This window comes from Pteropus vampyrus, unplaced genomic scaffold (genome assembly GCF_000151845.1).
Source record: "Pteropus vampyrus isolate Shadow unplaced genomic scaffold, Pvam_2.0 Scaffold90, whole genome shotgun sequence".
NCBI classification, from domain to species: domain Eukaryota; kingdom Metazoa; phylum Chordata; class Mammalia; order Chiroptera; family Pteropodidae; genus Pteropus; species Pteropus vampyrus.
In genome coordinates this window covers 2,552,335-2,562,151 of record NW_011888871.1, presented here as the reverse complement: position 1 = coordinate 2,562,151, position 9,817 = coordinate 2,552,335, and the positions used below count along the sequence as shown (strand labels likewise).

At 50.5% G+C, this 9,817-nt stretch overlaps 1 protein-coding gene across 1 annotated transcript in view; it reads left to right on the top strand.

Annotated features, from left to right (window-relative positions):
• Positions 1-6: 6 nt before the first annotated feature.
• The window catches only part of CUNH7orf26 (chromosome unknown C7orf26 homolog), a 13,611-nt gene continuing 3,800 nt past the window's right edge, over positions 7-9,817 (top strand). The window contains exons 1-5 of the mRNA XM_011363890.2: positions 7-127; positions 619-840; positions 2,666-2,831; positions 6,510-7,034; positions 7,820-7,859. Coding sequence (XP_011362192.2) covers positions 658-840; positions 2,666-2,831; positions 6,510-7,034; positions 7,820-7,859 — 914 coding nt within the window. The 5' untranslated portion in view covers positions 7-127; positions 619-657. The remainder of the gene's footprint in view (positions 128-618; positions 841-2,665; positions 2,832-6,509; positions 7,035-7,819; positions 7,860-9,817) is intronic.

Below are 9,817 nucleotides of genomic sequence, written 5' to 3'. Positions count from 1 at the left end.
CCATCTGGACATCTACTTCAGCAGCCAGCTGCAGAGCGCGCCGCTGCCCATCGTGGACAAGGGCCCCGTGGAGCTGCTGGAGGAGTTCGTGTTCCAGGTGCCCAAGGAGCGCGGCGCGCAGCCCAAGGTGCGGCGGGCAGACCGCGGCCGGAGCACTCCGCTCCTGCTCTTTTTACCTCTGTCTCGGTGACAAGTGTTTGCCAAACCACAAACATCCTTCCTGTCCGGGGCCCCGTTCTCGCCCTTGGCCTTCCTCCAGCAGCAGCAACCAAAACCTACCTTCCCTGGACTCCTGAGCATTGCTCAGCTGTGTGCCTGTTTCGCGGGGCGTGTAACAGGCGTGCCTCGATGGTGTTAAAGAAAGGGGCTTTGAAGGCCTGTTATGGAGAGGCTCATAGCACTGTATGTAGGTCATTCCGAGGACCCTGGCATGCTGCATAATGATGCATAATGACATTTCTTGGCATTAACGGGAGAGGTCTATTCCTTGGCACCTGGGCTTTAGAGGGGTGAAATGTGTCCTGGGGAACATAGAATATTTCCTGTCTTCTTACTGGATGAATTAAGGTGCATGTTAAAACTAAATTTCTCATCGCTTGTCCTGGATTTGTTTTGTAGAGATTGAATTCACTTCAGGAGCTCCAACTTCTTGAAATCATGTGCAATTATTTCCAGGAGCAAACCAAGGACTCTGTCCGGCAGATTATTTTCTCATCCCTTTTCAGCCCCCAAGGGAACAAAGCCGATGACAGTCGAATGAGCTTGTTGGGAAAACTGGTCTCCATGGCAGTGGCTGTATGTCGAATCCCAGTGTTGGAGTGTGCAGCCTCCTGGCTCCAGGTACTTCTTTTCCTGAGATTTCTGAAGAGATACTTAGTGTCAGGAATGTTCAATAATTGGATTTCTTGAGAGACCTTTTCCACATATTATCTCCTTGATGTCACTAGCCTTTGTCCTGATGTCCCAGTAGTAACTATTCTTAAGAAAACAGTAGTTTGTAATGATAAATGAATTTTAAAAAGAAAAAAATTAAGGCTCCATCTTCAGTACATGTGAAAAATCGTTTTTAGTTGAAAAGGATAGGTAGGATTTTAAAAACAACTATGCGTGCAGCATCAAAGATAGGATTTTTTTTTTCTTTCTTAAAGATCATGGTATCTCAGATGGTGGCAACGTTTGCTTGTTTTCTCTACAGTTAGGTCAGTAAGAGAGTGAATTGTTTTAAGTTGTTCCAGGATGACATTACAAAGTGGATAGCTATTCTAATGGATGTGGATGTAAGAATTTTCCAGAGCGTTTTAAAATATCAAAGGGAAAAAAATGTACATTTACAGTAGATGTGATATTTTGGAAGATTCATTTCGTTTTGCTTTTTTGTTACTCAAAGTCTTTGAAAAATTGATAATCCACTTAGAGTGATTATTAACTCAAAACTTCGAGTAATATGATCCTCAGCTATGTTAACAGAATTTATTACATTCAATTTCACAAACCTGTTTCATTCCCAAGTTCTCGAAGCCATTTTTTTTTCAATATATTTAAATGTTTTTCTTGTAATCTTATCTTTAAAATTTGGCTAGCAGAAAGATAAGTTGTTCTTTGTACTACACAGGTAATTCTCAGTGTGGTAAATGAGTGCCTTAATTCTCACCAATATGATTTCTGGGGCATTTGAATTGATCATGTGTGTCATATTTAACTCTAGGTTACCTCTATCCCTTGACAGCCTAGTGAAATCAAGTTTAGCATCTTGTAATTTATCACATAATTTTCCATTTATCTCTTCTGATGCAGTCGTGCTGGGGTTTTGGCAAAATGAAAGCGGATGTGAATGATAGGACAGGGCCCTAGTGGTTTGGGTCAGGGTTTGCCACAGTGCAGGGAGGGGCTGTGGCTTCCTCTTGGGAAAGGCAGAGATGGCTGGTTTGGTGCTGTGGCCAGAGGTCAGCCTGATGAGCAGTCTGGCCTACTGTCTCCTTGCCGTTTCCCCTGCAGGCCGTGTCGGGGCCCTGGAACTGTAGCATCCCAAGCAGCTATTGAACGTGGCAGTGGTTACACATCAGCGTCTGAGTGGGAAGGAAAAAGGCAGGAGAGGGTGGCGATGTAGGACTTGAAAGTATTATGGAAACATGTAAGGATAGGGCTGTAAGAGAAATGGAGGAAAGTACTGCTCTAAATCCTGCGATAGTTCACAGACTCTCCTCGGTCTCTTTAGAAAGTGGTAGCAGCTGTTAATTTTTACCTTTGGAGCCTCACCTACGGGATGACAGAAGCTGTCATTTTCTCACCAGAGTCAGAAGTGGCCTTTCCTAAATAAACTTCAAAGCAAGGTTCAGCAGGTTCTTTATATAAAGGGCAAGATAGTGAATATTTTAGGCTTTGTGAGCCATACGGTCTGTCACGGCTCCTCAGCTCTGTCCTTGTAACGCAAGGGCAAACGGAGCAGGGCAGTGTTGCAGTAAAACTTCACTTACGGAAACAGGTCGCGGGATAGATTTGGTCTGCGGGCTTTAGTTTGCCAGCTGCTGCTTCGGAGCGGGCTGTTAACGTCTTTACCGCTCCTGGAAGGGTTCTGCCAACTCTGGTGGCCTTCACCGGTTGCACAGAGTTGCTAGTGTACCAGCTGACGACACCTGTAGTTACGTGGACTGTGGCTTCTTTCCAGCGGACGCCCGTGGTCTACTGCGTGAGGTTAGCCAGGGCCCTCGTGGACGACTACTGCTGCCTGGTGCCGGGATCCGTCCAGACGCTGAAGCAGATATTCAGTGCCAGCCCTCGCTTCTGCTGCCAGTTCATAACTTCCGTCACTGCGCTTTATGACCTGTCGTCAGGTAAATTTTAAACACGTTGTTGCCGTTAAAGAAGCTTCAGCCGATTGCCAGTTTTATTTCCACTCAATACTCAGGTGTAACGTCCAGTGAATGTTTTGGCCGTTTTTTCCCTCTGAAATGTGCATTTTAGGCTGAAAGCTAGAGGAATGGGCTGCCTGGACTTGTGGAATCGGCGCCAGGAGCTATCCTCAGTGATTCGCACTTGGCCGATTCAGAATGGCCCACGCGGCAGGCAGCCCAAAAGCCCAGGGTCTGGTGTCTGGGAGACATGTGGCTTTCTCCCTACACTCGACTTACTTTTTTATCCCTCACTTTTTACTTTGAAACATTTTTAAACTTCAGGAAAGTTGCGAGAATATTACAGCAGACACTCACATATCTCTTACCCAGATTTACCAGTTGTTTACCTTTACCATACATCATTCTCTCTCTTTCTCTCCCCCTCTCCACACACACACTCGCAGATATTTTTCCGTCAACTTTTGAGTTCGTTGCCAGTATTGTGTCCCACACGCTTAAGCACACGAAACACGTGTCTTCTAAGAACAAGAACATCCTCTTACGTAGCCATGACACCGTCATCGCACCGAAGGAATTAAATGTTGGCAGAATACTGTTACCTCACGTACAGTCTGTATTCAGATTTCCCTGATTATCTCAGTAGCGTCTTTTATAGCCTCTGCCTTCCCTCCCTTTGGGGGATCAGGAGAATTCAGGGTCCAGATCAGGGATCATACTTTATACAGCATTGTCATGTCGCTTTGGTCTTCAAATCCTGAACAGTTTCCGGCATTTAAAAATACCCGTTATGACACAGACTTTTTTAAGAGCTCAGGCCTGTCGTTTTGCAGAATGTCCCTCAGTTTGGATTGCTCTGATTGTTTCCTTATGAAAATAGTCAAGGTAAACGTTTTTGGCAGCAATGCTCCTTAGGTGGCAGTGTGTCCCCAGCGTGTCACACTGGAGATTTAAAAAAAAAAATTTACTTATTTTTACTTTAACTTTTTAAAAATTATGGTGACATAGGTTAAGGAAATCCAGTAAGTTTCAAGTGTACAATTCAACAGTAAGGCATATATGTACATTGCATTGCGTGTTCACCGCCCATAGTGAGATTTCTTTCTGTCACTACGTTTGACCCCGTTTTACCCACCTACCTCCCCCCTCAGGGATGCTTTTGAGACTTCTTTAAGAAGATGCCAGGGGAGGGCCTCACGTGGCCATTAGGTGGCATTTGACTTCAGCGGGGAGGAGCTAGTGTCCCTCGTCCCTGGCGTCCCTGACGAGCAGCAGAGCCCCTTGTTCAGACCATTTTCTGCGGATTTCCAGAAAAGAAAGCCTACAGGATTTCTTTGACAGGCTGTGGATAGGCAGAGTGGGGCTGCGCCCGTTTGCCACGTGGCAATGGGAGGGCCTCGCCCTGTAGGGACACGATGGCCAGCTTTCCGTGTCAGGTCCCCCCTCCTGCCCTCAGCTCCTGCCGTTCAGGGGGCCGACAGACACCCTCTTCCTCATCCTGGTCCGTTAGCTAAGCCAGCAGCTCAACAGCCTTCAACAGGCTTTTCCATGCTCAGCAGCCCCGCACTGGCCTCCCACCGCCTCCCTGATGATATTGCTTCGCCTTTTACGTGCGACTTTTTTTCCTTGCTGTTAGACGTGTTAGTTCTCAGGAGAAAGTTAGTGCAGACTCAGTGCGGACGTTCAAGTGCACGCTGCAGGCACATGCCAATTCCATCCTCCCGGAGTGGTTCGCCACCGGGGTGGCAGACAGGGCTCCGAGCCGTGCCTGCTGCCGGGGTGGAGTTTTCCCCGGCGCCCTCCTGGGGCTTCCTAAGAGCTGCTAATAGTGGGAACAGCATTCAGACCTTTTGTTTTCCGCTAGGAAAGATAGAATTAAACCTACATTACAGCATCATAGCTGCCCTTTCGGTCACCTGTTATTCCAGGCCCAGGACAGAAATTGGCCTTACCATTGGGAATGGATTAATTAACATATGGAAAAGGAAATAATGTTCAGAGAACACCACTAACACTCAAGAATGGGTATGAGACAGTATTTTTCTCTTACTCCGGTTTACCAGTTCGATGTGTCTCAGTGATTTCTTAAACCACTTTATCGAGGCGTGACTCACATAGGACAGGCTGTGCGTATCTAATGTACGCAGCTTGATGAGTTTGGAGATACGGGAGTCACCGGGCGCCCGGCGGCGGCCCCGGAGGGCTGGACTTGGAGTCTGCTGTCAGAATGGCGGTCGATGCCGTGCTTCTGCTAACAGCACTCCTGGGGAGTCTGTGCCCTCAAAGCCACAGCAAGGAAGCAGCTCACCGAACCAGCAGAACCGCCGCTTATCCGAATGGTGCCGAGAACGCAGGTCTATCAGCAGGAAGGTTTTAGGGACTGTTCACTCAAGTCCACACGCGCGCAGGCACACCCTGCCTTCAGGTCCTCGGAGGCGCCTCGGCTTAGATTGTGGGGGTGGGCAGCATGGCAGAGGAGTGGATGGCAGAGGAGTGGGCACAGGACCGGCACTTCCCAGATGGTAGTGTTCCAGGGAATGAAGGACCAGACACAGGGCTGCCCACTGTTTGTTTTGCCAACTAGGGTTCACGGACCGCTGCTTCGTACGGTTGCCATCATTTCATAACAGAAGGGCTAGGAGTGAGGGCAGTGGCTTAACATCAAAACAATAGCTAGACGTGATCTCAGGGGAAAAGGCCCATCTCCTCAGAAAAAGCAGTCAGGGGCCTTACAGCAACATGTGTGTCTCTCACCTCACACTCTCTTGTGCTTGGAGCTGGACCTCAGCAGCCCAGCCAGGGCTCTGTCACGAGGTGAGGGGTGCACAGCCCCAGAGACAGGAGGCCGGGGACCCACTCTCATTCAGAGCCACCTGAAGACATTGCACGCCGATCCCAGGATGGGCTGTGTAGCCTCATGGTTAAGAGCCAGGCCACCTGGGGTCAGATGTGAGCCCACCACGTATTTTTGATGAATCCTAGGGAATTTTTTAACATCACTGTGCCTCAGTTTCCTCTGGAGTTGTTTGAGGATTAAACGTGTTACTGGAATTAGACCAGTGCCTGGAACATGGGAAGCCCAAAATAAACGTCAACATTTGTTTTTTTTTTTTGTCTAGGCCGTAGAACGGGCCAGTTCCTAAGAGTCACAGGAGGTCAGGCTGTTCCGTAGACAAGGGTCCCGGGTTTGGGGCTGGGATGGCCCTTGGCAGCTGACAGATCATTGACTGGATTCTGAGCAGCCTCCTGAAGACCACCACAGCTGTCGTGTACCCTGGAGGACACACCAAACCCGGGGGTCACAGGGAAGGAGTGAAGCGGGGTGGTAGTTTCAGACATAAAAAGTGTAGAATTTTGTTTAAAATTACATATTGATCTTTCTTCAAGACATAACGGAGTTCTAGGGAATTGTTGAGTTAACACAGTTCTTGAGCCCTGGCTTGGCCAGACGGTCCTCTCACCGGGGATGGGACACGGAATAAGACGGGAGTCCCAGCCCTCACGGAGGGGCTGTTCTAGGGAAGGAGACGGGAAGTAGACGAGCGAAGAAGTAGGCAACCTGACTGTCAGGTGGCGAGTGCTGCAAACTCAGTCTGTGTCCCCTCCGTCCACTCCTGTAACTGGGGCCGAACACCCTCCTAACTGAATGTGTCTTTGCAGATGATCTCATCCCACCGTTGGACTTGCTTGAAATGATTGTCAACTGGATTTTTGAGGACCCAAGATTGATTCTCATCACTTTTTTAAATACTCCGATTGCAGCAAATCTGCCGATAGGATTTTTAGAGCTCACTCCACTCACTGGATTGATCCGCTGGTGTGTGAAGGCCCCTCTGGCTTATAAAAGGAAAAAGAAGCCCTCCTTATCCAATGGCCACGTCACCAGCAAAGCTGCACAGGACTCTGGAGGGATGGACAGAGACTCCCACCTCTTGTACTCAAAACTCCATCTCAGCATCCTGCAGGTGCTGATGATGCTCCAGGTGCACCTAACTGAGAAGAATCTTTATGGGCGCCTGGGGCTGATCCTTTTTGACCACATGGTCCCGCTGGTGGAGGAGATCAACAGATTGGCGGATGAACTGAACCCCCTCAACGCCTCCCAGGAGATCGAGCTCTCTCTGGACCGGCTCGCACAGGCTTTGCAAGTGGCCATGGCCTCTGGTGCCCTGCTGTGTACAAGAGGTGGGTGATTTCCTGCCCTGGCCTTCCCGGGGGTGGGGATACCACCACCTGTCTGAGAGACTGTCGGGCTCCTGGACAAATACTGTTTTCTGCCTCTTTTAGGACTTCTTTCCTCTTAGTGAACGTGGGGGAAGCGGGGGCATCACAGGACGTACGCAGGCAGGGCACTGTGACCATGACGTTGGCGTGTCTCTTTGCTGTTTTGCCCTGGACCGGGGACTCCTCCAGAGTGCGGATAATAGCTTAATATTCTTAATATTCTCATAAGGAATCTTCTTTTTCTGCTGTCTTTTTTTATCGAGGCATAATTTACGTGCAATAAAACGCACAGGCTTCATTGCATAAAACATTCCTGTTGCCTGTTTCGAGGGTTCCTCAGTTCTGCATTTCAGTGCACGAGCTCCCAGGAGAAGGAGCTGGTGCGAGTGACACCCCCATGTGCGCTTTTTAACCGTTGGCTCCCAGAAGCTGCCTGTGGCCCCAAGCTGCAGTCACTGGGTTTCCCGCTTCTCGTGGGCGTCTGCTGTGCGAGGTGAGGACCCTGCCTCTGGGCCCCTCCCCCGCCATCCGGGGCAGACTGTCGTGGAGCCACCCCTGTCCTCAGGGGTAAGTCTGTTTGGGGACTAGTTTGTTAAAGCAAAGACTGGAGATAAAACAGTTTCTAAACGACGTTAGGAGATTGTGGTGTCAGGCACCGTTAGGATCTCGCTAGCATCTCGAGCGTCCGGGCATTTCGTCTCGCTGTCTCCAGTCTGTTCCTTAATCGTGTGTCTCCTTGCTTTCAGATGACCTGAGAACCTTGTGCTCCAGGCTGCCCCATAATAAGTAAGTGCCCTCTCGAGACTTCTAGTTGGGGGTGGAGGTGCAGGTGGGGTGCCAGGCAGGGTAGACCGCTCGTCTTGGCTTCCTCGGTCTGTAGTCTGGAGCTTCTGTATATCGGGAGCCCCTTGGGGACCTGATGGTAAGTAGGGGACAGATATGATGACAGTCCACACGAGGAGAAGCTCACAGAGAGAGTAAATCAAAGACGAAAGGGTGGTCATCTTGGCCGGAGTCAGGAAACCAGAATAAACTCAGTGTCACTTACCGTTCACCAAGCGCTTCTGCATAATTTTTGTGACATCGGTGACACAGTGTTGGTGACATTGTGAGCAGCAGAAATACCACAGAGCCACAGCCCTAGGGCACAGCTTGCTGGTCAGGCCTGTGCCTTGGCGTCAGATGGCCCTGGCTGGGTTCTGAGCGCGGTTCTGTCTGTGGCTCGCTGTGACGCTTGGGCAGCCTCTGCCTGTCTCTGAGCCCCCGTTCCCCACCTTGTGAAGTGGGGACACAGATCCACCTGCCTCCCAGGTTGTGGTGAGGATTAAACAGGTGGCATTTGTAAGTTTCTTAGTCTGGTCTGTGGCACGCGGGATGCTCTCCATAATGGAAATAGTTGTCATAATTTGAGGGGAGGCAGTGATAATAGTGGGGAACAGCAGGAACTGTGGTCGAAAGCTTCTGGGGAGGATTCCATCCTTGCTGCTTCCTATCTACGTGGCCTTGGGCAAGAACCTTATCTCCCACTCCCTCCATTTTTGCTGTAAAATCAAGAAAATAACAGTACCTGCCTCACGTCCTGCCGCCTCCTCCGCATTCTGCAGTAAGTTTTGTGAGGATTAAAGGAAGAAAAACAAAGTTCTCAGAACTGTGCTTGTATAGCATCTAAGTGTTGGCTGCTATCGCTTTTACTATTGCTTTTATAATTTAGGAAATCTGCTTAATTAACTTTACAGACTCTCTTAAGCAAACAGCTCTGTGCACAAAATACTTCATGCGAATGCAGTATTAGCAAAAACCTGGAAGCGACCTAACTGTCTCACAGCCCGGGGACACTTAGCGTGTCACGATAGGTCAGAAGGGCAGGCTGTCGTATCTGCTGAAAGTGCCGCAGGCAGTGGGCGCCTGAGGGGTTTACAGACCTGAAGCAGCCCAGCCAGGTTGGTGGGTGATGCATGTTCTGTCTTCAGACGGTCACCCTGGTCTTCAGCGGGTGGCAGGGCGCCAGGGCTGCTGTTGGCAGGTAGCGTAAGCGGAGGGTGAGCGAGCCAGCACTGCGCGTGCCAGGGCCAGCGAGTCTGGGCCGTGGTGGCAGGCTGATGCAGAACTACGTGTCACTCGAGGCCATAGGATTGGCCAGGTGCTAATTCACCGCTGCCAGTGAGCGAGCTGCAGCCAGCGGAGCCTGTCCTCATGTGCGGTCGGGGGACGCCATGTCCGGCTCCGCGCGGGACGCCTCGGGCAGGTGTCTGGGCAAACAGGAAAACGGAAGGTGGAGCACGGTGGTCCTTAGCGGAGCAGAACGCTCCTGCTTGAGATTATGCCCGTACACGGGGCGGACAGCTCGTCCAGAGGGCCACCTTCCTCTCAGGAGCCCGCGCTGGTCCTTTTCTTCTGTCAGGGCTCCAGGAAAACTGGCATCTGAGGGCATTGCCAAGGTAAGCCGGCGCCCGTTCCCTTCTCGTAGCGACCCCTTCGTAACGTGTCCCTGCCCTGCGCACAGCTTTTATTTAAAGTGCAGTGTTTTGGGGACATTAAAATACTGAGAGGGAATAAACCTTTCATGATCTTGACATATAGCTGGGAGTCCGCATTGGAACCCCTCCAGACTTCTAGCCGCCCCCGCTGGGCCCCGCATCCGCGAGCTGATGGCTGGCTGTCCCGACGCGCCTAGGCTGGCATCCAGCCCCTGGGCAGCCTGGCACGGTGCTGGGGCTCTGTCTGTCATTTCTCATCATGTCCTC